General features: G+C 36.3%; 1 protein-coding gene across 1 annotated transcript in view; it reads right to left on the bottom strand.

The window, feature by feature from the left end:
- WDR44 (WD repeat domain 44) overlaps positions 1 to 24,787 on the bottom strand; it is a 77,991-nt gene extending 53,204 nt beyond the window's left edge. Inside the window, exon 1 of the mRNA XM_008569407.1 lies at positions 24,276 to 24,787. Coding sequence (XP_008567629.1) covers positions 24,276 to 24,352 — 77 coding nt within the window. The 5' untranslated portion in view covers positions 24,353 to 24,787. The remainder of the gene's footprint in view (positions 1 to 24,275) is intronic.
- Between the last annotated feature and the right edge of the window lie 2,080 nt (positions 24,788 to 26,867).

The following is a 26,867-nucleotide window of genomic DNA, read 5'->3' on the forward strand; positions in this document are numbered from 1 at the left end:
TACCCAGGAATAAATTTAACCAAGGAGGGGAAAGTTCTATAGTTTCATAAGGTTTTTGAAGTATCCTCAAATTTATAATTTGCAAAGTTGGCTAACACTATTTGTTACCCTGTGCCAAGATGAGAAAACAATAATTCATTTCACTATTATGAAGCAGTAAATCATTATTTAATATCCCCACATGAAGCTTTCCTAATAGGGGTATGTAGATAATAAAACAATGGCCATCATTTATTAAACATGTGCCAAAAACTACGCAAACATTTGACATGTTTTAGCTTCTTTGGTCCTCCCAACCCTGTTATGAAGTACTTCCTTATTTCCCAGAACAAAAAACTGAGGTTTGGGTCAGATGAGGTCATTTAAATTGCACAGTTAGTAAATAGTAGGACCAGAATTTGACCCCAGGCAGTCTGACTCCACAGCCCACTCTCTCAACCACTTTACAATATTGCTTCCTTTCTGGGTAAGGTCTTAAAGACAGTGGTTATGAAAATATTGTCACTTGTGCTATGTATGAGCACCAAAGGAAAGGCAATTAGTGCTGCTTCTTAAGCTGGACTAAACTGATTAAGTCAAAGGCTCTGAATCCTGACCTGCCTTTATCAACTACAAGTAATGCCTAATTGACTTGGCAATGCCAGGGAACGAAATAATGAAATGTTCCATATGTGAAATTTCCAGAGAGATGAAGCTTTTCTTTGAGTGTCAAACTTTTGATAATGTTTAATTATTTTTGAATTTAAAATTTAAAAAGCATTTTGTAAATAAGTACATGAATAAGCTAAGCCTTGTAGTTTCAGTCATCATTCCCTTGAAAATATCTTCCTAAACAAAGAATATACTATTTTCCCTTTCTTCCTTAGTTATCATGCTCAAAGACTACACTATATTTTAATACAATAATGCCCTCTGGAGACCCTAAAGTACAGGGGATTTATTTGTCTTCACACTAAAGGACCCTAGGCTACTAGGCTTCAAATATCTGCGTTTTAGTTTTGTGTTTCCTTCCTCACTTCTTTACAGCTGGCCATATGTCTGTCCTTAAAAGCTTTCTTCCCATTCCCCTTCTAATTTCTGCTTCTAATCTGCATTGAGCTAGGAAACCAGATTTTTTAAAAATGGAACTGCATGGTAAAAGATGAATCTAGGGAATTTGGGGAGTCTCCCTATGGGACTTTATGTACATGACCTTATTTTGGACTTTGTGGCACTTGTTTTGATGGTTCAGAGGCTTTTAAAGTGCTTATTTCTTGTTTTCAGATGTATCTGAGAATTGTCATTATCAAAGAAGTAGCTGCCAGATAAGTGAGGTATTACTAATCTTCAGTATCTCTAGACAACTCAACTCTTCACTGTAACTCAGTCTCTAATTTCAAAGTAGTGATAATAACATTATACTGTTTCAGAGTGTTTACGTGCCTAAAGACAACAACTGTTCATGTTCAAGTTTGGGGGTGGGAGGGAGAGTGGGGGACTAGATGTCAAGAAAATTAACTTTGACTCTTGGCTCTCTCACAACTTAAAATCTTGATTTATCTTTAAACCCTTCATTAGTTTGGGAGTGAAGATATAATTTATACCATGACTGATGATCTAAATTCTATACCCTCTGATTTCCCCTATATTTGAGATATATTAAATGAAACATAGACATAATCTCTTTCACATACACACACACACACACAGAAATGTCCAGTTATACTTTGCTACATCTAGTTAACTAGAAAAATATTTCTTCAAAATATTCTACAGATACTAAATAGGGCAAATCAGATCTCTCCTTTTTATAGGTCAGTAATTTTTTCCAGAAAAAGTACAAATGCCTATATAAAGTAACTTTTATTACACTCCACACAAGTGGAAAATCTTTCAGGAAACCCTTAGGTTGCATGTAGACATATTTAAGTATTGGTGGTATACCCCATGTTAAAAAACCCTAACAAACCAAACACAAAATGAGAGTTTCAAAAATTAATTTTTCATTTCAAAAGGTTTTATTGTAGGATACTTTTAAATTAAATATTTTTGATGCATTTCAATATCTGATTGACAAAGCTTTTATTTAAATAATAAATGTGCTTCTTCAAAGTTGAACAAAAATATAAATGTTAAAGAGATAAACTTCCTTGCTCACCTAACAGCAAAAACAAAAAACATAAAACTTCCAACATATTAATACTAATTACGAATACAGAAAATCAATTTTTTTTTCAAAATTTAAATGACAAATAATAATTGTATATATTTATGGGGTACAATAAGATGTTTTAACATAGTTATAGATTGCGCAATGATTAAATCAAGTCAATTAATATATTCATTACCTCACATATTTTTTGTGGTGAGAAAGTTTGAAATTTACTCTCAGCAGTTTAGAAATATATATTGTTAACTATAGTCACCATGTTATATAATAGATATCAAAATTAATTCCTCCTAACTAAAACTTTGTACCCTTTGAACAACATCTCTCCATACCTCTTCTCCTCCCCAGTCCATGGCAACCACCATTCTACTTTATACTTCTATGAGTTTGGCTTTTTTAGATCTCACATTTAAGTGAGATCATGTGGTATTTATCTTTCTGTGCCTGGCTTATTTCACTCAGTCCTCCAGGTCCATCCATGTTGTTGCAAATGACAAGATTTCCTTCTCTTCTAAGGCTGAATAGAAGTATTCCTTGTGTATATATACCACATTTTCTTTATCCATTCATCTGCTGATAGACACTTGGGTTGATTCCATATCTTGGTTATTGTGAATAATGCTCCAAAAAACACAGGAGTGCAGATATCTCTTCAAGATCCCGATTTCATTTCCTTTGGATATATACCGAGAAGTGGGATTGCTGGAACATACGGTACTTCTATTTTTAATTTTTTGAGGAACCTCCATAATGTTTTCCGTAATGGCTACACTAATTTACATTCCCACCAACAGTGTATAAAAGTTCCTTTTTCTCTAGATCCTTGCCAGCATTTGTTATCTTTTGTCTTTTTGATAATAGCCATTCTAACAGGTGTGAGGGGATATCTCATTATGGTTTTAATTTGCATTCTCATGATGGTTAGTGATGTTGAACATTTTTTCATATACCTATTGGCCATCTGTATGTCTTCTTTTGAGAATATCTATTCATGTCTGTTGCCCATTTTTTAATTGGGTTATTTGGTTTTTTGCTATTGAGATGTTTGTGTTCCCTATATATTGTGGATATCAGCCCCTTATCAGATGTACGGTTTGCAAATATTTTCTCTCAATCTGTAGGTTGCCTCTTTACTGTTAATTGTTTCCTTTGCTGTGCAGAGGCTTTTTAGTTTGACGCAATCCCATTTGTCTATTTTTGCTTTTGTTGCCTGTGCTTGTGGGGTCAAATCCAAAAAACCATTGTCCAGACCAATGTCGAAAACACAGTAAATTTCTGACTTTGCAGCACAGTTTCTGAAACTGAAGACAGTGGCTATCATTGGTGCTATTAAATTTAAACATGAAAAACAAGCAATTTCTGAAACAGATTCAAAATAAAAAATCTCCTTTAAGTATCGGCATTCTACTAAAAAAAAACACGTATCTTATACATCAAATACTAAAATTATTTAGTGTGGCTTCCACTTAGGTTTTGAATATAAAGGCAATTTTCAGATTAGCACTTCAGCAACCTTCAATATAGATAGAATATTTTAATTAATTATATCCTATTTTCTAAGAGAAGTTACTTTCACACACTAGCTAATGTTCAGTTTATACTAATAAAACTCATATTTGAATATAAAATAAAGTGTAACAGATACATTCTCCAGTCCCTATCCATTCAGCATTTCAATTGTAGGAGTTTTCCTTTTGCTGTTAGGACATTGGTGTTTAGTACCAATGTATTTTAATACCTGCACAATAGTCACTATTAAAAAATTTACATGGCTTCAACATGTTGCTTTGGTGATTTTTTAGGAAGATATAGAAATAATTTTTCTTTTATAAACTCTGACCTGATCCAGTGATAACCTTCAAATACCTGAAGCAAAATTTCATTAGAATAATAAGGTCATTACTCCCAAGGGTAGATGCCTAGTCACTGGAATTTGGATCTGATGACAATAACTACAACTTACTCAAAAGTTTTCCACTGACTGTCTGTAGAGAGCAAAATGTGAAATCCTTCATAAACTCTGACATAATAGTATTGCATTTGACAAAATTGCAAAGAAAGGTACAAATATGCAAGCAAAGCAACATTTTATTAACCCTCTTAGATGGCTCAACTTTGGAACTTGCTAAACCTGATTCTATAATTTAGTATGTTGAGAACAGTAGTCATTTACTTTATAGAAACAAAAATCAATCCAAAAGATATGTGAGGGTACTTCAAAAAATTAAGTGAAATAAGCCAGGCACAGAAAGACAAATACTGCATGTCCTCACTCATAAGTGGGAGTTAAAATAAAGAAAGAAAAGAAAAGAAAGAAGAAAAAAACAATGACAATACTACGGTGAACTTTCCAAAAAAAAAGAGAACATAACTGTGGTTGTTAGAGGTGGATAAGGGGGAAAGGGAAGGGGTTAGCAAGAAATAGTTAAGGGACAGAAAGACTGATTATGTTTTGTAAACATGAGTATACTAATTATCCTGATTTGACCACCACATTTTGTACACATGTATTGATATTCAAATCTGTACCCTACAAATATATATAATCAATTATGTTTCCATAAAAAAAAATTCATGAAAAAATAGATTAAAAGATAATATGAATCTTTCCATGAACTTTTTGAAGTACCCTCATATAGCAGTAGGCAATTTTTAAAATAGATTTGGATGCAACCTAACAGCTGTGGTTTTTCTACCACAGTTGTTAAAAGTGAGCATATCACCTACTGATGTAAACTAGTGTTAAAGAAATTTACAGTAATTCTTTTCAAAATCTTAAAAGGATTTAAAAAACCCAATCAGTCAGAAGGCAAGAATAATTTTTTTGGTGTCTGAAGGAAACAAGAATTATTTAGACCAACTATCTCATTTTACATGTAAGAAAAGTGAGGCCAAAAAAGGTTAAATTTATCCACTCATTTAACATTTACCCTTTGCTTACCATGTACTGAGCAAGGTGCTAGGCATTAGGTGTAAAGTAATGAACAAAAGAGACATTGTCCCTGACATCCTAGAACATATGCTAACGTCAAAAAGGCCTAGTTAGGACTAGGACCCAAGTTTCTATGCTGGTTCTAACAACCCATGCAGCCTCTCATTTTACCCTAATAATTCTAAGGTCCCTTCATGGTTTCACATGGGTAGGTAGCCAGCGAAGTGAAACTGTGGCTACTTATTAAAGCCTTGATTTATCCAGATCTACCACCACAAATTTTTCAGGGAAAGTTTGGGGGTCTCAGAGACTAAAAGGACAATATGACATCAATCTGGAAGTAGAATGGCTGTGATTTTAGCTACACAATGAAAGAACATGAGCCAGAATCAGGAGACCTGATTTTTACTGCTGAATATGCCAGCAACAATCTATGTGACAATAAAAAATACTTGGGGGGAGTTTTTCCAATGTTTAATTATGGATATTTCAAACATATACAAAATTGGGAAAATAATATTATGAACCCATGTGTACAACATGCTGACCATGTTCAATGATGATCGGTATCAACATCCCTCCTTCCACTCCCCTGCCACGTTATTTTGAAGGAAATCCCAGAAACTATTTCATTTTTACCCATAAACATTTCAGTATGCATCTAAAAAGGATAAAGATTTCTCTTTAATGTCTCAATTTTTTTTTACAGTTGGTTCACTACAATCAAATAAGGTCCATACATTGCAATCAGTTGATATGTCTCTTTCAATCAATCAGTAGGTTCCCCTTCAATCTCTCTTATTTCTTGTAATTCATGTATAGAAGAAACTAGGTTGCTCATCCTGTAGAATTTCCACTGGTCTGAATTTTGTTGATTGTATCTCCATGGTGACATGTCATAAGAAATATTTTAAAGGAAAACATGCAGGAGAGATTGGAGGGATGGAATAGGCACATATCCAAGAAAAACTGCAAAAACTGTAAGAACAGTATCAGAAAGGCTGGTGCTCAGAATGCCCTAAGATTCCAAAGACAAAGATTTTCTTTAGTTTTTACTCAGAACAAAAACGACAAAAAGAAAGTGCAGGTTTGCTTATATGTGGATAAGTATACATTATTATAATGTAAAAGTTTGTCTCAATTCTTTTTTTTCCAGTTAAGATTTTTGTTGTTGTTGTTCTTTTGTGACTGGTAAGGGGATCGCAACCCTTCCGGGCTCAGCCAGTGAGTGCACCGGACATCCCTATATAGGATCCGAACCTGCAGTCTCGGCGCTACCAGCACCCGCACTCTCCCGAGCCATGGGGTCGGCCCTTTCCAGTTAAGATTACCGATAATCAAATCAGAAAGGGTAAAGGAAACTGGAGCATGAGGAAATTGAATCCCAAAGCATTTGAGGAGATAAAAGTGCCTAACCATTCAAAATGAGTTCAGTTTTAGGGCCAGCCCCATGGCTCACTCAGGAGAGTGCGGCGCTGGTAGCGCCGAGACTGCAGGTTCAGATCCTATATACGGATGGCCGGTGTGCTCAATGGTTAAGTGTGGTGCAGACCACACTACACCACACCACACCACACCACGCCACACCGTGCTGAGGGTTGCGATCCCCTTACCGGTCAAAAAAAAAAAAAAAATGAGTTTAGTTTTAACGTCCCAGACAAATTATATCCTGATGTATCTGAGAATTTACAGAGCTCAATCCCTATCTAAAACCTTTGAAGATTCAGGGAGAACAGAAGAAGATACTGTAATAGTCAATATTAGAAAGGAGGTAGGTGCCACAAACTATAGACACATTCACTTAATGTCAATCCCAAACAAATTTCTTAAACACACTGTTAGGCAAGGAAAAAGATACTCATTATCAGATCCCCAAACTGGCCAGCCACCAAAAAAAAAAAAGATACTCATTAAGAGTCAGCAAGCATTCACAGAAGCCAATCATGCAAGATTAACCTAATTTCCTTTCTTGATAGGGTTACTGGCCTAGAATACAAAGGGAATTTTGTACCCTTAAAAATCTGGACTTAAGGGCCAGTTAGCTCAGCTGGTTAGAGCACGGTGTTATGACACCAAGGTCAAGGGTTCAGATCCCCATACTGGCCAGCTGCCAAAAAAAAAAAAATCTGGATTTAAGCACTAAATTTTCCATCCTACTTGATGTTCTATCCTACTTGACATTCTTACTCATGTCTTGGATGAGGACACTGTTGATATATCTACCAAATTTGCAGATGACACAAAATTGGGAAGGATAGGTAATATGCTGGTTGACAGGATCCAAAAATACTTCAACTGGCTAGAACAATGGGTCAAATCTTAACAGAATGAAATGTAGTAGGATTAAATGTGAAATGCATGATGGAGGAGACATGGTTTAACAGCAAATCAAGTTAAAACATTTAAGTATTCTTGTTGATTGTTCAGAGTAAAGGTTGCGATATGGCTGCCAAAGATCTAATGTGCTCTTAGGCTGAATTAATGGAACTATTATGTCCAGAACAAGAGGAGTGGTAAATTCTACTCAACTTCTCACTGATAAGAGCACACTTAAGAACATTGTGTACTATTTGGAATACCATATTTTAAGAGGAACACTGATGAAATAGAACATATCCAAAAGAAAAAAGCCAATTTGTTGAATGTTCTAGAAACAGTAGAATGATACAAAGAACTAAGGATGACTAACCTGGAGAAAATAAGGAAGAAAAGTGCTGTCTTCAAATGTCTGAGGCATCATACAGCAGAAGTAGGACTGAGAGTAGAAATTATAAGGCAGTAGACTTTTGCTCAACCTAATGAGGTCAATAACAACTGGAAATTAGAAACAAAAGAGCTGTTTCCCTGATAAAGTATTCAAACAGAAATTTAATGATACCTTAACAGGGATATTGCAGAAGGTTGGAACAGATGACTGCTATGGTCTTTTGTTTCCATTTCCAAAGTCTCAAAATCTCTCTAAACCAATTTCCACCAGTGCCAATCATAATCCTGAGAGACACAATCCCGAATGATGAAATCCTGAAAGATCAAAATCCCTAAAGTCTAAAATCCCCAACATCTAAAATCCCCAAAAGCACAATCCCAAAAGATTAAAATCCCGAATGTTAAAGTCCTGAAAGCAGAATTCATCTTTGCTTCATTTCCAATACTGAAGGTATAAACTGCATAAAGAATTTTAGAGAGTTCTAATTCGTTCTATGTATTTTTGTAAATTTGACTCCATGAAAGGACATTATCAAAATGTTGATTCTGTGTGTAAGTACTGTGCATGTATGTAAAAACATTGAAAATAAATAAAGAGGTGTCCTTTTTGTGCATCTGCATTTGCGAAAGATAAAATTTCTCAAGATTTCGGCTCTTTGGTTGATTGCATATGTGGAGGTGATCCATCGTGGCTTTCGATAATCTGGTCAAAAGACTCCAGTTATTCAAATCACTGCAGTTATAAAGCTGAGTGCACACAATTACCAACAGTAGTGATGTGCGTTTATACATTTTGCTTTTGATCTTTCTTTATGAATATGGTTAGTCTGCTCATATCTGTTATACCTGTGCACCTGTTAGTATACCTGAGTGTTTATGCTTGCAAAAATATGTGTTATTATTGCCTATTTTACTGTAGAAAGTGGCCTATGAGGTGTTCTGCAGTGTTTTTATGTTTCTCAAATAAATCTCCTTTTAAAAATGTAAATAAATGTCTTTACAGAATTTTTAAATTATTTTTTTCCAGAATTATATTTTCGGGGTTTTGATGTTTCAGGATTATGATTTTTGGGATTTTAGACTTTAGGGATTTTGATCTTTTGATATTTCAACGTTTGGGATTTAGCATTCAGGATTGTGTCTTACAGGGTTATAGCCCAAAACCATTTCCACACCTATAAAATGAAAGAGTTGGGTTCCTTCATTCAGTCAACAAAGCCTTATTGGTTGTCCACCATGTGCCAGGCACTGCCAGGTGTTAAAAAAATAAAAAGGACTGGAAAGACCCAGCTCTTGCCCACAGAGAGATCACAATCTTGGTGGGTGAGGCAAATACATGAATAGATTATTTCGAAACAATGTGGTAATTGCAATGAGAGACACAAGCACATGATATCTAGTAAGCACGAAGGAGGGGCCTAAGTGTATATAAGAGGGGGAAAGGGATATATTTGGAAAGGCTCCCTGGAATAGCTATTTCTACAGTAGAAAATTATACAAGGCTACAGAGAACTAGAAGTGCTTTAAAACACTAAATAAATATACAGAAAACGCTTCAGCTTAATGCTCTAAACTGGAACTTGCTAAAGATAAATTTTTCTGCTTATTGATGGTTACTGTAGACTGTCCAAATAATTCTTATATGGGATTTGGAAATCTAATTTTCAAAAACTAATCAAGGAGAGCAGAGCTATTTGTGATTTTTGTTCTGCCTGAGGAATCCTAGAATTTATACCTAGGTCATTTCTCTAATCAAATCTTTATGCATGTTCTTCTAGCTGTTTTTTTCTTTCCTTAAACTTGGCATATAATACATTTGAACTATTAGTAATCTTTCTGAGTAAAGACAAAAACTGAAGCTTTGCCACTACAGAGATCAAATAAAAATGAAATTTTCATAAACCAGAGAGTTTCATTATTTTAGATGTATTACAGTAGACAAGTAATCATTCTACAATCTATTAATTACTTGACCTGACCTTTGAGAAACTGATGATGTTTTGGGATTTATCTTGGGAAGTATTTACAGTGAAACTTTGCATATAGGCTAATTTTCTTACTCAAGTCTATGTTTTAATTTTTAAACTGTTATTTTATATTTGATATGTACAAAACAGCATATATAGCATATACATGCAATTATGAAGCATAACAGATGAACTCCTGTGACTCACCATGTTACCTGATAATTAGAACAGCATTAGTAACAGTGCAGCGACTGTGTTGTCTAATCCATCTGCCTTAGAGGTAGCCACTGTCCCAGATTTTTATTGTTCCCTTACTTTTTCCTTCTTAAAAATAGTTTTATCATACATATACAAACCCCTAGACAATATATAGTTAAGTTTTGGTATTTTTGAGCTTTGTTTTCACTGTTTTAGTGTTGGACAGTAAAATGAACAGCATTGCACTCAAAAATCTTAGTATTCCTGTCAGAGTAAATGGTACTCTCATCATTGCACATTCTAGTTGTATTTAAATCTCACAACTGTGCCCACATCCACTACTCTCCTTCTGCTTCTCCCCCACCTAGAGTTGGCAGATTTAGCAACTAAAAGTATAAGATGTCCAGTCAAATTCCAATTTCAGATAAACAATGAATATGTTTTTAGTATGTTTATCTGAAATTGGCATTTAACTGAGTGCCCTGTACTTTATCTAGCAACTCTAACCCACCTCCAAGTTCATTAGGTTGACAATCCTATGATCTGTTTTTGCATGTTAAAGGGACAAAGTGGGAGAAATTGATGGTCAACATCATTATATAAATACTCATCTAAGTATTCAATAGTTCACTGAACGGGGAAAAAACTTGCACGTATGTATTAACTCAAAGCTTTTCTAGACAGTGCATTCAGTGCATATGCCCAAATGCAAATACTATATATATGGTATTATGTACATTTATCAAAAACGCTCAGTGAAGAGTAGGAAGTTATATTAACAGCTTCATTATTTTGGCTTAGAATGTACCCCCCCAAGAAAAAATAAAAAACAAGATGGCTTGTAACAAATTGACAAAATTTCTAGATATGTAAACTGATATAACCGTTATTTATAAAGATATTTATATGAAACTGTCCTCAGTCAACGTGTTCAAAATGAGGTTAGTCTATGTAGGTCAAATAAACATCAACAGCCAGCTTTCTAGATGAATATCAATTAAAAATTATGTTATCAGTAAAAAGGAGATTCAGCTACTACACGTACAAAGTCATTTTAGGACACTCTCCTCACTTTATAAAAAGGATATTAGAAATATTTCAGATACTTTATTTTAATACCAATAAAGAAAACTGATGAGCCTTCCACAATATGAAGTAGAATTTGCTTCTCAATTCTGTCAAGGCATCTCAACATCCTCCCACAATCTGAAGCACTAATAGCGCCTAGATTTGAAGAGCAATCCATACAAGTGTGTATTAAGAAACCATATAGATTAGATTCCCCAAATAGAAGCTAGCTGCACCTACGTTTTGAAATCAGCTATTGACATGACTGACTATAGTAGAAACCTAACAGTTTTTCAGAGCTTCTTCTCTCCAGGCAATTAATATTAGATCATGCTTTCCAATTTCAACCTTGGATCTTCATCACTCATGAGCTATGGCCTCAGGGTAATCAGGACTTAAAATCATGGTGCAAGTGTTAAAGTGAACTTTTTAAAAAGAACACTGAATTTCTGTGGTTTCAAAGAGCCAGAGCCCATAAGCCATCCTACCTCTAGTTTCTCATGCATTAGCTATAGACAGATCTTTATGCCTTTTGGGCTTGGTGTTTCTCTACCCCTTACCTGAGGGCTATCTGAAAACACACACACACACACACACACACACACACACACACACACACACACAATCTGCACGCCTTCTGTGAATAGGGAGGAATCAGTGAGCAAACTAAATCTATATTTTCCACCTGTTTCATATTCAACTAAACAACTAGGAACTCAAAGAACCACCTTCTAAAGTAAAAAATATATATAAGAGCAATCTCACACTAAACACCCCCATTTCCAGACTTCTCATAATACTTGATGAAAAAAATATACCAAAATAATTAGGCAACACACAGAAAACGGACTAACAAGGTCTTTTCTTTTTCTGTTAGTATGAAAACTCTCTTTTTTTTTTTTTATGCTCTGTGGGGAAAGAAAAAAAAAAAGTTGTTGGCTCTGAAGAAGCCTCTTATCAGGTTGCAAAATTCCTGATAGACTCCTAAAGGAGCTATGACATGGAAGGAGGGAATATACAGTGAGTCAGCTGGAATAATGTTGGTGGCTTGGGAAACATTTTTCTCACAGGAAGGTGACTACAAAGGGTTTAAACAGGGAATTACCTGACAGCTTGATGTTTTTATTCCCCTCTTCTTTTTACCTTTACCATAAGGAAAATATAAAAGTAAGATGAGCCTAAGCAGTGCATTATGGAACTGAATCAAGCAGAGCAAGAATAACTTGCCTATATAAAGAAGGTGCTGGGATTCTAAGGCCCTTGAGGTGAACAGGATATGAGCATAGATAAGACCTTAGCTGATCATTAAAGGAAGCGGCTAATTAAAGGGTTTTGATTTCTAAAGCAAGCTGAAACACTAAGATCTGATAGCAAAGTAAGATCAACATTACCGTACTAAGTCTAAACAGGGAAACAAGTTTCTGGTACTTGAAAACATTGACATGAAGATTTTTTTGCCCACTAAGGCTAGGCAAGAAAACGACAAGAAGAAACAAAAAACAAAAATAAAAACCAACCAACTAACCCCAGGTTAAATAAAAACGTGAAAACAGTTCAAATTTAGAGAACAAGATACTGTTTTGTTTTTAAATCTTGCTGTAAGTGCGGTTTTAAAAATTTGGTATGCAGTATTGTATACTGAAGTTTAAATGTATATATTGATTGTATTAATTATATTGTGCAGAAAGTTTTGATAGATTCTATGCTAAATGTAAAACCCCCCCATAGAAGGCTGGGAAATCAAGAAGCTCCTTCAACCTAATAACAGTACTCAAATTGAAGACATGTTATCTAAGAGAAAAATCACCTGTTAGATTTTCAAACCCAAATCATTTGTAACAGTACCATACTCATTCTCATAGTCCTATTTTAACTTAGCAACTACTAAAAGTGACCATCCGACTAAACCAGAAAAGTCTAGGAATAGCAGGGAAAAAAAAATAAGTGCTAGGAAATCGTAATTTTATTTTCCTAGTACATCCTAAAATGTCATGTTTTAACTAGGCAGTAGAATATAGGAATGACTGAAATTTCCCTGGGTACAAGGCAATATTGGTTTATTAACAAGATTAACAAAAAGCTGAGAACATAGTTACAACAATTATCTAATAGGGAATAAACTGAATCTTCAAGATGTAAATTATTACTTTTATTATCATTTGAAAGGCCATTTTAAGTTTTAAATACTATGAAAGCCTAGAAGTAGGATATATCTAAAAATACCTAATAATTATTTTGTCAATGATATTAACAGAAACAGATGGTGAGAAAATTTGGAACAATGGCTCTACATTTTCCGAAAGTAGGTCTTGTGGTGGCAATATTTGTAAATTATCTTTAATGAAACCAAAGGAAACTTTATCATGAAATATAAATCTGTTCACATATAAGGTAATTATAAACTTAAAGTGGATTCTTAAGCAACTATATCTTGTCTAAAACAACCTGATTTTTCAAAAATGATTTATATCATTTTTATGATATAAATATAGTTTTATGCCATATTCCTAAAAGAACAGCTTGATAATGTATTTATTGTCAAAGTAAAAGAAAAATAAATCATCTCCCTTGGCCTACTCAAGAATTCTTTTTTTTTTTTTTTTTTTTTTTTTCCATGTCCGGCAACGGATCGCAACCCTCAGTGTTGCCCCTGTACCGGACCGGGGACCGGCAACAGGATTGCAACCCTCAGTGTTGCTCCCGCGCCTCGCTCAGCCAGCGAGCAGGAACTGGTCTGTATGTGGGATCCGAACCCTCGGGCGGGAGCGCCGCCATGCTTCCCAAGCGGCGCACTATCCAGTGCGCCACCGGGCCGGCCCAAGAATTCTAAACTAAAAATATTCTTCTTTGCAGCTTCCAACCATTCAACAAATATGTACATTAAAAAAATTAACTCCAGGATAAGGCAGCTATATCACAATGTCCCAATTTGTCAAAGTAGGTTAGAATAAATGTCACATCTACAAATGATTTAAAGTAATTTCTAGTAAAATTGAGAAACAAAGAGATAACTAAATTTATGCTGGCCTGGAGAACTCAATACCTAATGTGATCATCCTAAAAATCATTTTGTAACTTACTTTCAAAAAAGTAAACAAACAAGATGATGGGCTACAGGCCATATTACAGAAGCTTTATCAAATTACTGTGCTAATATGATTTTGTAAGTTATGTAAAACATTCAGCTGAGTGCTAACCTTAAAAAGTAAATGCCAATAACTTCTTTTTTTTTTTGTCCTTTTTGAGACCGGCCGCACCGTGCTCAGCCAGTGAGTGTTGTGAGCGCACCGGTCATCCCTATATAGGATCAGAACCCGCGGCGGGAGCGCTACTTCGCTACCAGCGCCGCACTCTCCCGAGCGCGCCACGGGCTCGGCCCTAATGCCAATAACTTCTAAATAAAAATTAGCAACTAAAAAGTACCTGTCATAACCCCCTTTTAAAAAAAATTAAATTGATCAATTCTATTATCAGTGAACTGATTATTTAGACTTAAGATTCCTTGTTTTTCTTCTGTGTTCACTACTCATCACTAAATATGGTTAGAGGAACAAAATTTGAACCAAACCACTCATTTTGTTTTAATTTTAAAAAGTCTACTGTTATTATCTCTGATAGAAGGTTTGAAGGAAAGAAAGTTGTAAACTAGTGACTGAACTGAGATTTTGGTGTAACTGGTAGCTTTTAATTATTCATGTTCTTCCTCAATATCATGAATAATAGAAAACCAAACATATTTCAGTAAGATTTAATATTAAGCACTTTATTTTATAGGTTCAATTTCTATGCTTTATGTATTTGAATTTCTATTTCTGCATTCTTTTATGAAATACGTATCAAGGATTTGATAAATAGTCTAACAAAATCTTAAATTACCTAGAATGCTTGCCTAAGTAAAATATTCTGTAGGCCAAGTTTAAGCTCTTTTTTATTAAAAAAAAGATTGTTCAAACTTATTTATATCTTAAATAGTAATTACTGATCATGTAATTTTTCTAGTTACGTAGCTAATAGGAATGCATTTTTCCCGTTAATTTGATAGCCAGTAGAGGTTTGATTATGTGGAAAATGTTAATAACTACCACATACACTTATCATTACTGCTAGAAAACACATTAGAAGGGGAAGGGAAAAAAAAACCCACTGTATTTCTACTTAGTGGCTTATGGCCAAAAATATGAATCAAGAGTTATACTAAAAAAAAAAAAAAATCAACAACATAGTCGTGTGGCCAAGCTAAACAACTGACAACAATCTACAAAATAATTACAGAAAAAAAATCTAGGATTAAGACTTTTTGATGAGGCACTAAAGCCCAAATCAGCAGAAGCTCACACCCTAAGGGGGGTTCCCTTAGTAACAAAGAACGTACCCTTTGAAATGCAGTCAACAGTGTCTGGGATTCCAGCTCTTTCAGTAGTAAGGTCGTTTTCTGACCTGGCTATAGTACCATAATCAATATGTCAAAGCTTAAAAAAACAAACATAAAAAATGTGGCTTTTTATTGTTTCAAACAGTAAATTACACATACCCAAATGGTAGGAGAGTTAGCACTGTCGTTTTAATAATTCAGGTTATAAGTATAAAATATAAGCAAAAATGTTTATAGTTTAGAAAAGGAAAGTAGGGAGGAACCTAACATTTTACATCTCTAGTCCAAACCATTCATCTAATTAAGTTAATGAAGTTCCACCTCTTTATGGCTGTGTGACAAGTCTCTCCTTATCCACCCTGAGCTGCCAATAACTGTCCTACCTATCTCATAAAAATTGTCTTATCTCACAAAAATTGTCCTGACTATCTCACAGAACTATAGGATAATCAGAAATGATAATGTGAGTAAAAGAACTTTGAAAACGAATGCCCAACATTAGCTGGCATTATAGAATTATCATTCTTTGTGTGTAACGACATGTAAGACTATAATACTTCTTTCGTATTGTGAACACATTCATCCCTGAAAAAAAAAGTTGGTAACAAGGAATTGATATGAGTGTAGGATAACGCAACATCTCACTGTCAACATTTAATATTTACTGAGTATAGTATGTCCCCAAGTTACAAAGGTCCCATAAATCCAAACCACTGTGCTTACCTCAGTCCCCTCCCTTACTTCCCTCCTCCTATAGGAACTGGTGGGGGGGGGGGGGTGGGGGGGGGGGGGGTTGGGGCGGGAGAGGATTGGGTGGAGATTTGAGAGAACCTGGAAGTTCAAAAGTAGAAGAAATTGGGAAGAAAAATGGAACACCACAGAGCATGCTTACTTACTACCCCCATTCCTACCTAAACCTCCTGTCGCTGCTATACACCAACTGTGGACATCTCTCTATGCTGAGAAATAAGGTTAAAATAAAAGTCAACAGCCAAGAGCTATAACCTGGGACATAATAGGGATAATAAAATTCACTTAAGTGAAAAAGGACAGATCTTAGTCATTAAATTTAAACCCTTAAGCCAATCCAATGAAGATAAAATAGCAACTGCAAAATACTTAGTTTACTTGCTTTCAGTCACAAAGGTACTAGTTTTACTGTGCTACCTATTCATTCTGCTCACCTATCTTCCATTAATGAATGACCAGCTCCCACCTGTGACACTAATCAATACCACTTACCAATGCATTCACTACAGAATATCCAATTTAATCAATATTTCCTTTACTCCTTCCTGAAGTTCCCATCCTTTATATTTCATCCATCACTGTCCCTTCTCAATTGTAAAGGACAAAAAGTTGTTATGCTGGAAAATGTCTGTACTGATTTTGGGAAAGCTAGGAAGGAGAAAGCTGGCAGTGAAAGGGGTGTAATTGGGGCTGCGGGAAATGTTCAAACCATCTGCCATTTCGGTTTGACATAGGTAGACATGCATATTTTAAAATAAATTTTAAAAAAGAACACCAAAAACTCAAATTGTTACTAGTACTGCTAATAACCACAAAGATGATTCCCTCTGTCTCCCAATTTAAAGAAAGACTTTCAGGGACAGATTTAAAAGAGGACTATGGACATTAAGTTCATCTGCAGCTATTCTTACCAGTTCAAGAGCAATGCCAGAAAGAACACTCCCACCCCTTCTCTTGAGCCTGCTTAGTAACTAGGATGTCTGTTTCTGAGAAAGTGAGCTTGAATATAGCACTACATACTATATATTGGTTCTCTAGAAAACTTGATCTGTGGTTCGTAAGAATGCCACGGTTCAATGAGTTTTGTACAGGAATAGACTATTACAATTAGTAGTGGTCAACTAGGTTTTATACAGGCATGGCTTATTCTATATAGGCTGTCTACTGGAAAAAATCGCTAAAGTTTTCCATCAGAAGTTTCCAAAAATTTAACGTGTCACCCTAAGACTTTTAAAAATTGTTTCCCTCTTCTCTTAAAATTTTTAAGGATCAGGGCCCTGTGGAAAAGGTAAAACTTTGGACTCTTAAGTCTATTTGTGCAATTAAAGTTCTCCTTTGGGGTCATTATCAGAATTTAACTAGTTTTAGATAGGATATACTAGCCTTAAAATGAAATCATTCAAATCATGATTTAAATAAAAATTCAAGCCAGGAAGACTTAATTTACTCATTTCAGGGCCAAAAGTACAAACTTACAAGCTTACTACAATAATCTTCTAATTTGGAAAAATAAACTTTTTGAAAAGTACACATTCTACTTTGATTTTTAAAAAGAAATGACTTATGTTATTTTTATGTAAGGAATTAGATACCAATACTGGTTAAGTCACTGACAGATTAACTACCTCCAATTCAATTAACACAAAGATTAATTGTGCCTGTTTAGAAGTTATTAACACACCATGCAATATTAAGCATAAGCACCAAAAAACCAAACATTAACAGAAGTAGCTTATATATTCTAAATATTTTTTCAATATCCTTATTTTTAGCAAGACAAGTAAACATATTTATAATTTAAAACTATTTTTGTTATATGAATTCTGAGGTTTTTAAGATTAAAAAAAATCAAGTAAATATGAAAGACTTAAAGACCCATACAATCATTCATTCTTTTACCTTTCTTTTCCCATTTATTCAAAGATTGCAAAAGAATGATAACATTTCCTACTAAGTTTCTAAATAGTTTTCTCAGATTAGAACTAATCTAAAGTCCAAGCATTCTACAACCTATAGAAATCATTTTTGTTAAAAGCCAAATTATTTATTTGGTAGTTACTGATGAAATCAAGATGCTTTTAAGTTACTTCTGCTAATTCATGATAATACTGAGCTTAAAATCACATTTGCAAGTATATTTCTCAAACGGTCACCCTTGATCTTGAAATTTATTCTACTTGATATTACAAAGGGATGGTAATTGGATGCCAGTGATGCAATGCAGTCAATCTTCAAGACAATGACAAACATAGGACCTGAGAAAATTAGTATGAGGAAACTGCTGCCTAAATATGTGTTTGTTAAATTCTGTATGTTTAAAATGTTTAAAAATGTTTGGAGTGAAAAAGATTTTGTGGATTTGAAAGCAACTGACCCCGATGAAATGCCAAATTGTAAACTGCCAGGCATCTGCAGCTGGTAATAAAATGCTAAAACCTGAAGCGCTTTAGCAGAACCTGATTATATGGTAATCCTAGTGTCTGAGAGAAGGCAAAAGCGCTAAAAGAAAAACTAATAGATTGGTTTCTATAGTAACTAAGATAAATGTGTATAGTGACTGGGGAAAAACACTGAGGTTGCCATCAGGTACGGGGCCCACAATATGTCTTTTTAAATGTGCTTTTTAAAATAATAATGCTTTTTCCTCAATCTTGAATCATGAGATGACAAACTAACACAAAGTTTGCTCAGTTTGAAATAAGAGAACAGATAGGGTTCCACTCTGAAGAGTCAGGAAAACACCCAATTAAAAGTTTAGCTGGTTACACAAGTATTGATATTCAATGCTGTACCCCACAGATATGTACAATCAATTACGTTTCAATAAAAAAAAAGTTTAGCTGGTTAGCTGAATAATATTGAACAGCAAGAGAACAGACGTTATGAAAGTTTGTAGAAATTAGCTTAGCTCTGGATAGAAAACAGAAAGATGATTACCAAATTCAACTTAGATTAGATATCAATAGGGCATCATAAAGTACATACAATTTTTATTACTTTAAATTTTGTTCGAGGTATTTCTTACAGGTTATTAATCTCTTACAGAAAGGGTTAATTCACATTGTGTATATGCTTATCTAAAACAATATGAAGTGGTGGGATTTGTCATATCTCAGTTATCCACTCCCGAGTAAGCAGCCTTATAACCTGGTTTCTATACTGGCTGCTGGGGCTACCTTCACCTACTCCCTTCCTCCACTTCCACTACCACCACCACTACTGCCCCAGAAAGTAACTACCAAAATTGCAGGCACAGTATGAGGAAGAAACAGACCAAATTAAGGGGCTTACCTGGCAAATTCACCTGACTTTGTCAAAGTCACAACAATGAACTTAAGAGGACACATGGAGTGCTGTGTATTGTAAAGATTATATAATATGTCTCAAATACCAATAATTAGAAATACAAATTCTTTTCTATTCTATAAGATCATTATTGAACTTCACATCCTAAATCTAGGTTTTTAACATTTTTAAAAACTAAATTTTATCTATCCTATTTTAGGAAGTAGGTCATCACAAAAACAGAATAAAGTTTTCAATTTACAGAAGTTTGTAATGATTTAAATTGAGCCCCCAAATTGCCATACTGCTATGGACTGTCCTACCTCCATGAATCACCAATTGACAATTCGAGGTCACTATATTTAGAATTTGAATTACTAATTAACGTGTAGAAGGTTTTTCTCTACTTCAATATGATGTTACATGAGTGTGATAAACAGCATTTATAGATATATTTCTATCAATCCACAAAGCCAACAGCAATCAAATATAATCCATGATCAAATATAATTTATGATTAAATGCCAACTCAGGAACAAACAGCCATTTTAAAGGATTTTTTCCTAAAGTAATTCTTATCACACAATTTTTAAAAAATTAAAATGTATCATTTTTCAATTCAGAGAGAAAAGTTTCTGATGCCTAAGTAAAGTGAGAAACCGAGTTTTTAACAAAGGCAGCTATGCAACTTTTTGGTTTTTAGACCTAACAATTCTTCACTAGTTTGATCTCCCTTCCCATAACTTAAGATTTTGCCATTACTCCAATCTAAATATGGTAGATTGCAGTCAACACTAACTAGATTCAAAAAAATAAAATAACATAAGTAACAACCACTGTTCTTAGATATGCTATTCTGTCACCGTTTTTCATCCCGACTTGGAGAAAATTAATGAGCAAAACTTAGGATCTTAGAACAGTCAGTGTTCTCTGGGCAAGACATGAAGAAAGAGTCAAGTTAGATAGCAGTAGACCATCTTAGAAGACTGGCTAACAGGGTAAATGCCAGAAACCTACAGCAGGGATACCCAGCAATACTTTCCCTCCTTCCACAGACATGCAGCATTTTATAAATGAGGAATCAAGAGACTTGGGTTCTAGTTCCAAGTCTGCCACTAATCAGCAATGTCTCACTCCCCTCTCTGAGCCTAGGTTTCATTTTCAGTTAAATGGGAGGGCTGGGCTAAATGATCTCCACTCCCCTCCTATTCTAAAAATGTTTCTACCCTCCTTCCAAGGCCTCAAAAATATTTTGTCTGCCACTAAAAAAATAAGTAGTGCTGAAAATGTTACATTTATTTTTATAACATGTTCTCTGTGCCAGCCTTTTAGTATGTGTAGGTGAGTTAGCAGGGCCATTCATCTTATATATAACTTACCCAAGTAAATATTTAATTTCAAATCTGTGGGTCTTGTACCAAAGGCCATCAAGTTTGTTAAACTAAAAGGTTAAAAAAAAAAAAAAAAGGAAAGATTTCTCAAGAACAAAAGTTTATCAATAAAAGCACATTATTAAACCTCAATACAATGACAGCCATTTAGAGTTGAAAGGGTTCTCAAGAGTGTAATCTCTTCTATTTAAACATGAGGAAATGAAATGACTCAGTTCAGAGTTCTTTTCTACTACACCACAGTTCCTCCTCCCCTTCCTGCTCTATCAAAAGACAGCTCAGTAGCAGAAACTGATCTGGTTTCTAGTCCTATCTATGCCACTAATTTGCTGTGGCACCTTGGACAAGTCATTTTCCCTCTCTGGGCTTCAGTTTTCACAAAATTTTATATGAAGGAGTTTAACTAGATGTCCCTTCCAGCTGTAACAGGCTATGATCTCATAAAATTCTTATCTGACAAAACAAAAATACACATTCCTAAAAGAAACTGAAAATTTCTATCCAAGAGAACCGAAAAGTTTGGTCTGCTGGTTTTAAACAGATGTATCGGTTCAATTTAGCAAGTCGGTCCTAAAGCATTTTATTCCAGAATCTATTGGGGGAGGATCTCCCCACCCCATCAACACCCTCTCCACTTCCACATACAGTTAGCTATCATATACTAGAAAAAAATACTGGACTAGGAGTCTGTAGAGCTGGTTTCAAATCTCAACTCTGCCACTTACGATGTGTCTCCTTGGACAATTAAGTCACATAACTTCTCTTATCTTAAGGTTCCTCATATGAAAAAAAATGGAGATAAGAATAAGAAAACCTGACCTATAATATCAATCAAAATAAAACTTTATAAATGTGGTATATATTGCAAAGGTGGGCAAGTGGAGATGATCTGCCACTGGAAAAGTAGGCTGTATTGGAATCAAAAGTCTTTCTATAAAAAACTGGGATGATTTTTAATTTATTAAATTTGCTCTCAAAGAGTAGATTAACAATGCTGAAAACACCACTGGAGGGGAAATGCAAAAGATAAATCAATTCTAGGAAATGGACTGTGTATTTGGATTCTTCTCATTAACAAAACATGAGACAACTCTCTACTGCCTACTCGCTTTAGTACAATTTAGTGAAATGTCTTTGTACTCCCAAACACACAACAGTAAGGAACATTTCTTAAAATGTCCAAATTCGGTCTTTTAACCTCTTAAAAATTTGTATGCTGTTGCACTCTAATTCATATCAAGGGACAAAAGATATTTCTGATGACCAAGTATCTAGTGACACCATCTGTTTCCACAAATCAAGGTTTCTCACTGCTTTTCGAGGTTGTTAGTTGCCCAGCCAAGTCTCTTCACAGTACCTTATGCAAATGACAAAACCTGCCACAAGGGATAGAGGAAAATGTAAATGAAGCCAACTTTTTCTGTCCACTCGGTACTGCTAGTTCCTTTCAGATGCAATTCTCCAGATAGGTCTATTCTCCTCCAAATCCTCTCACTAACAAAGCATGGAGCTGTGAAATCCAAGGACTGACCCTGTACTATTATTATTCATAGAGCTCAACATATTCAGTATTTGGGTAGGTTGCATAGAGCTCAACATATTCAGTATTTGGGTAGGTTGCAGTGAAAATTAGAAAGCTGGTCCCCAAGAAACTTTCTACATAGTATCAAAGAATCAAAGCGCCTGGAAGCCATATTATACTATAGGGGAAGAAGTGACTATCAATTCTATCAAAATGACTCTTCCAGTTTAGATAAAATAGCTCCAAGTTCTTTATACTTCCTCCCAAAGTACGCACTGTGTAATGTTAACGAATATGCTAATGCCAAGAACGGAAGGAGAAGAGAATTAACATTTGAATGCTTTCTCTGTGCCAGGTACTGGACTAGATAGTTTACACAGCTACTGCTCTTCAAAATTAAACTTATTTTATTCAATGAAAAGGAACAATATCCACATAGCTCTAAATTATGTAAACTGATTGTTACTTCCCTCCCCCACCCAACGCACACACACAGTACTAACAAATTCAGTCTCTCATATAACCTGAATTGACAGTTCATTACTTAGAAGGGAAAATCACACACAAATTAATTTCAAGGGAATCCAATGTATTTGGAAATCCAAACGTATTTTGTATCCTCTATTATCTAGCTATGAACTTGTCTCAGACACTGAACTTGAAGGAGATTCAGTGCCATCTCAAGATTGGCCACTGCCATGCAAAAATCCCACAATAATGATATGAAAGTTGGTGGAAACACATATATCTGCAATAAACAACGTAAATTTCTTTCTTATTTTGTTGCTTTAATTTTTTTTTGGTACATATAATACATCGGGTTTTAGAACGACTTCTAGAATGTATGAATAACTTTATTTGCATCAAACAGGGTAATTCTTCTATACGGGTAGGCATGAGAATTGAAGGCAGCTGAACTCCCGGAACCACCTTAGTGATTTACACTACCATAAAAATTTTACCATTCTCAAGTTCTTCCAGCATGAAAATATATTTCACTGCCTCTAGTTCCACACACATCCGTAGAAGAATTCGGGGAAATCGCTTTGAACACTATTCCAACTATGGAAAGTGGAGGGGTGGGTAAGTAGAAGTTCTAGTCAAGCGAAGCATTCCAACTACTGTACTTCCTACTCACAATCACCCATATTAATCACCACTAAAACATCTTGCAGAATTACATAAAGAATACAAAGCTAGGGCTCTCCTTCCAACCACCAGATTACTCAGCACTTGTTTGTATCTCTGTGGTCGGTTGTGTACATTTATGTCCGGCTACGCTTTTAGACCGCATTCTCCCTAATGGTAAGGACCTTGTCTTCGCTTTCCTTTGCCTCACGCTAAGGTGCTATTTAATAAAACACTGTTGATCTAGACTACATCAGCTAGAAGACTTTCTTAAGTAAATACCCAACCTTTCCCCGGCTCCTTTTCTTCTTGTGCAAGAAAAAGAGAACGGCAAATCGGGGGAGTTACAGCCACCTCTGGAGTGAATAGGTAAGTTAGCGGTAAAAGGAAGAAAAAAAACAAGTGCAATTTCTATTACTGTTCCTTTAATCTATGGTCCCCAAGGCCAAAACGGATGCTGAAAGGTAAGCTCTGAACCCCACAAATACAAATCCCTGCTCTCAGGCAAGTAAGCTGTCCCACCTCGCAGAAGGCTGGACAAGAGGAAAAAGGGGCTGCAAGAGACCCCCTGGGGCCGTTCACCAGGGAAAGGGGTGGAAGGTGCCCGAGCTGGGGATACCCCCTCCTCCGACGCACCTCTCCCTAAGGAGCCCTAGGTCTGGGTTCTGAAGTGCTTGAGAGTGACTGAGAGGAACAGCGGTTACGGACACAGCGGGACCTGGGAGAGGTGTGTGTCGGGGTGGGAGGCACAGGAGAAGCCAGGAGACTAGGATGCCCGGCTTCTGGGCTATAGCTGCAGTTACTTACCCTACGGGGTAGCTGCCCCCTAGGTGCACATCTTCAGGGGCATCATAGAATTCCTCGGTGTCGCTTTCCGACGCCATTTATAGGACACACCCGCGGGTGAGGGGGCCGGCGCCGCCCGGAGGAAGGGTGACTCTCTTCTCCTCCTCGTCGTCCTCCACCCCAGCGAGACTGTGGGGAGGTGGGTCCCGGGCGAGGCTGAGGAGGGAGCAGACAATCTAGAATGAGGAGCCGGTTAGGAGCAGGGGGCCACTCTCAGTTGCCCGGCTGAGGGAATGACCGGCAGAGCGGCCGTCTGAGAAGGCGGTGGGTGGATCCAGAGACTGTTGCTGCCGCCGCTCCCGGCAATAGGTGTATCAGGAGCGCGAGAGAAGAGGCGGTGGCTCTTCTCAGTGGGGGAGGGCGTGCGCGCCGGCGACAGCAGCTCCAATTTCTCCCGCAGCAGCAATTACAGCAGCTGGGAGAGCTAGTGGCCCGCAAAATACCGACGCGCACCTACCCTCGCGAGATTTTGGGAGGCGGACGGTAAACTGTGGGTGGGGTGAAGAGGTGGCGGGGGTGGTACCAGAGAGGCAACGCTCCGATTACTTCAGCCGGAGAAGCCTATCAAAATGGCGCAAGCGCGCTGAGGGCGTTCGGTGAGAACCGGAAGTAGCTGAGAAGGGAGGGAGTGAGCCTCCTGAAGGGAGGAGTCTAGGACCTGCGCAGGCTGGTGGCCCGGCTCAGAGGGCGCGCGCCCGCTGTGCGTGGAGTCCGGTAGAGTGTCTTACCTGCGAACTCCTCAGTTCCAAAGAGAGGCATTTTGAAAGGGCTGATTTTGAGTCTCCTTTTTTTTTCTTGTGAGGAAGTGCTGTCGGGAAACAGTGGCTTCGGCATTTTGGTTTGTATTTACGTTCTCTTATTATCCAAGCCCAGAATATCCCACCCTAGGGCGTTGGCAGGTCCATCACCTCTAGCGTTACAAGAATAAAACGCCCTGTTCGCTGCAAGATCTCTAATTGAGATCCCTGGATACGGGCCTGCCGGCTAGAGGGTGGGGTCCGTGACAGATACACGGGGAGTGTGCCAGTTCCATGGAGTAATGATGGATTTATTGCTGGAGCTGAGCCAGTGTAAGGCCTCCCGTTACTTTCCACTCCCCACCCATATCTGTCGCTGTCCGCACTTATAATGTGAGAGAAATTCTTGCGTACTGCCCAAGATGTGCATCAGCCAGATAGTAAATATATAGAGCAGATACTGTTGCAGGACTAAGAGCTAGTAACTTAATTCGGATCCTCTGCTGCCCAATGTGCAGTGATGAAAATAGAAAGGTACTTCTAAAAGGACCGAGATAGTCTTTCTTAAACAACGGGTCATTGAACATCAAAGTGGTAACATTAACCTTCAATATGATCGCGAAGCACATTTATTTCTCCTGCTGACGTCATGATAGACAGGCTCTTTGAGCTGTTTGTGCAGCCTCAGCTGTTACTCAAGATGGTGGCAGAAAAGACTGGATTGAGGCCGGGGCATGGTCTCAGAGAGGCTAGAATGGGGCTCTAGACTTCTTGTAAAGCAACCTGGGCAAGGTCTGGTGCGGTCTAGTGGACTTGTGTAAAACCAAATGCCATATACTGTATATTCTGTTTGTAACACCCCAGGGGGTTTAGGGAAAACACTGCATAATCAAATATATTAATATATTTGCAGCAAAATATATGATTGTTCATATGGGGTAAGTGAATACCAGTAAATAGCCTCATTCAGTTCAGGTCGCATACTACTGCCAAATAAGTTTAGGATAGACCAATTTGACTACCAAATATTTCTAAAAAAACAAAACAAAGACTTGGTTTCCAGAGCTTTCTCGATTTCAGAATTTCAGATAAGAGATTTGTGGATCCTTGTGAAGGTACGTTTTTTGTTAAAAGCTAGTAGTTATTAGATTTTGTATATCTTAAATATGTTAATTAATTCCCCAGGTATAAAAATGTATCTCAAAGTATTAATTTTTTTGAAATTTTTTTGCTCACTAAAAAAGGTAGACTTTTCTTTATGGATTATGGAAAGATATAATTTTGTATGGAAAGATATAACTACCTGAATTTATTCTCTTCCTAGGTATCTAATAGTGAATTTATGTTTTCTTTAAAAAATAGTTACTTTTCTGTATGTGGTAGAGGTATTAACTCCTTTGCATATTTAAAAAAAAATTTTTTTAAATGCCATGTGTGGAAATCAGTCCCTTAATTCAGTAAACATGTACTATTTGGTGTCATGCACTGTTCTAAGTCCTGGGGACAATTCAAAGTTGAAGAAGGTAACTTAATTCCTACCTTTCAGGATTTCGCAATCTAGCAGTGGAGACAAATATTCTCCTTTGGTACTTTCTTTCACTATACCATACCACCTCTCTTGGACTTTTTAAGGTGCCTTAAACATTATACTTAGAAAAAGTCAGAATAGGAATGATAAGCTGATAACATTTTTAGAGCTATTAAAGTTGTCTATTTAAACGCTTTTATCAATTGCATGAGAAAGTGAATTGCTGGAACGTCAAAATACATGTGCATACTGCCCATCATCATTTTTAAAGATGTCAAAAGATGTGTT

Source organism: Galeopterus variegatus, unplaced genomic scaffold (assembly GCF_000696425.1).
Source record: "Galeopterus variegatus unplaced genomic scaffold, G_variegatus-3.0.2 Scaffold492, whole genome shotgun sequence".
NCBI classification, from domain to species: Eukaryota; Metazoa; Chordata; class Mammalia; order Dermoptera; family Cynocephalidae; genus Galeopterus; species Galeopterus variegatus.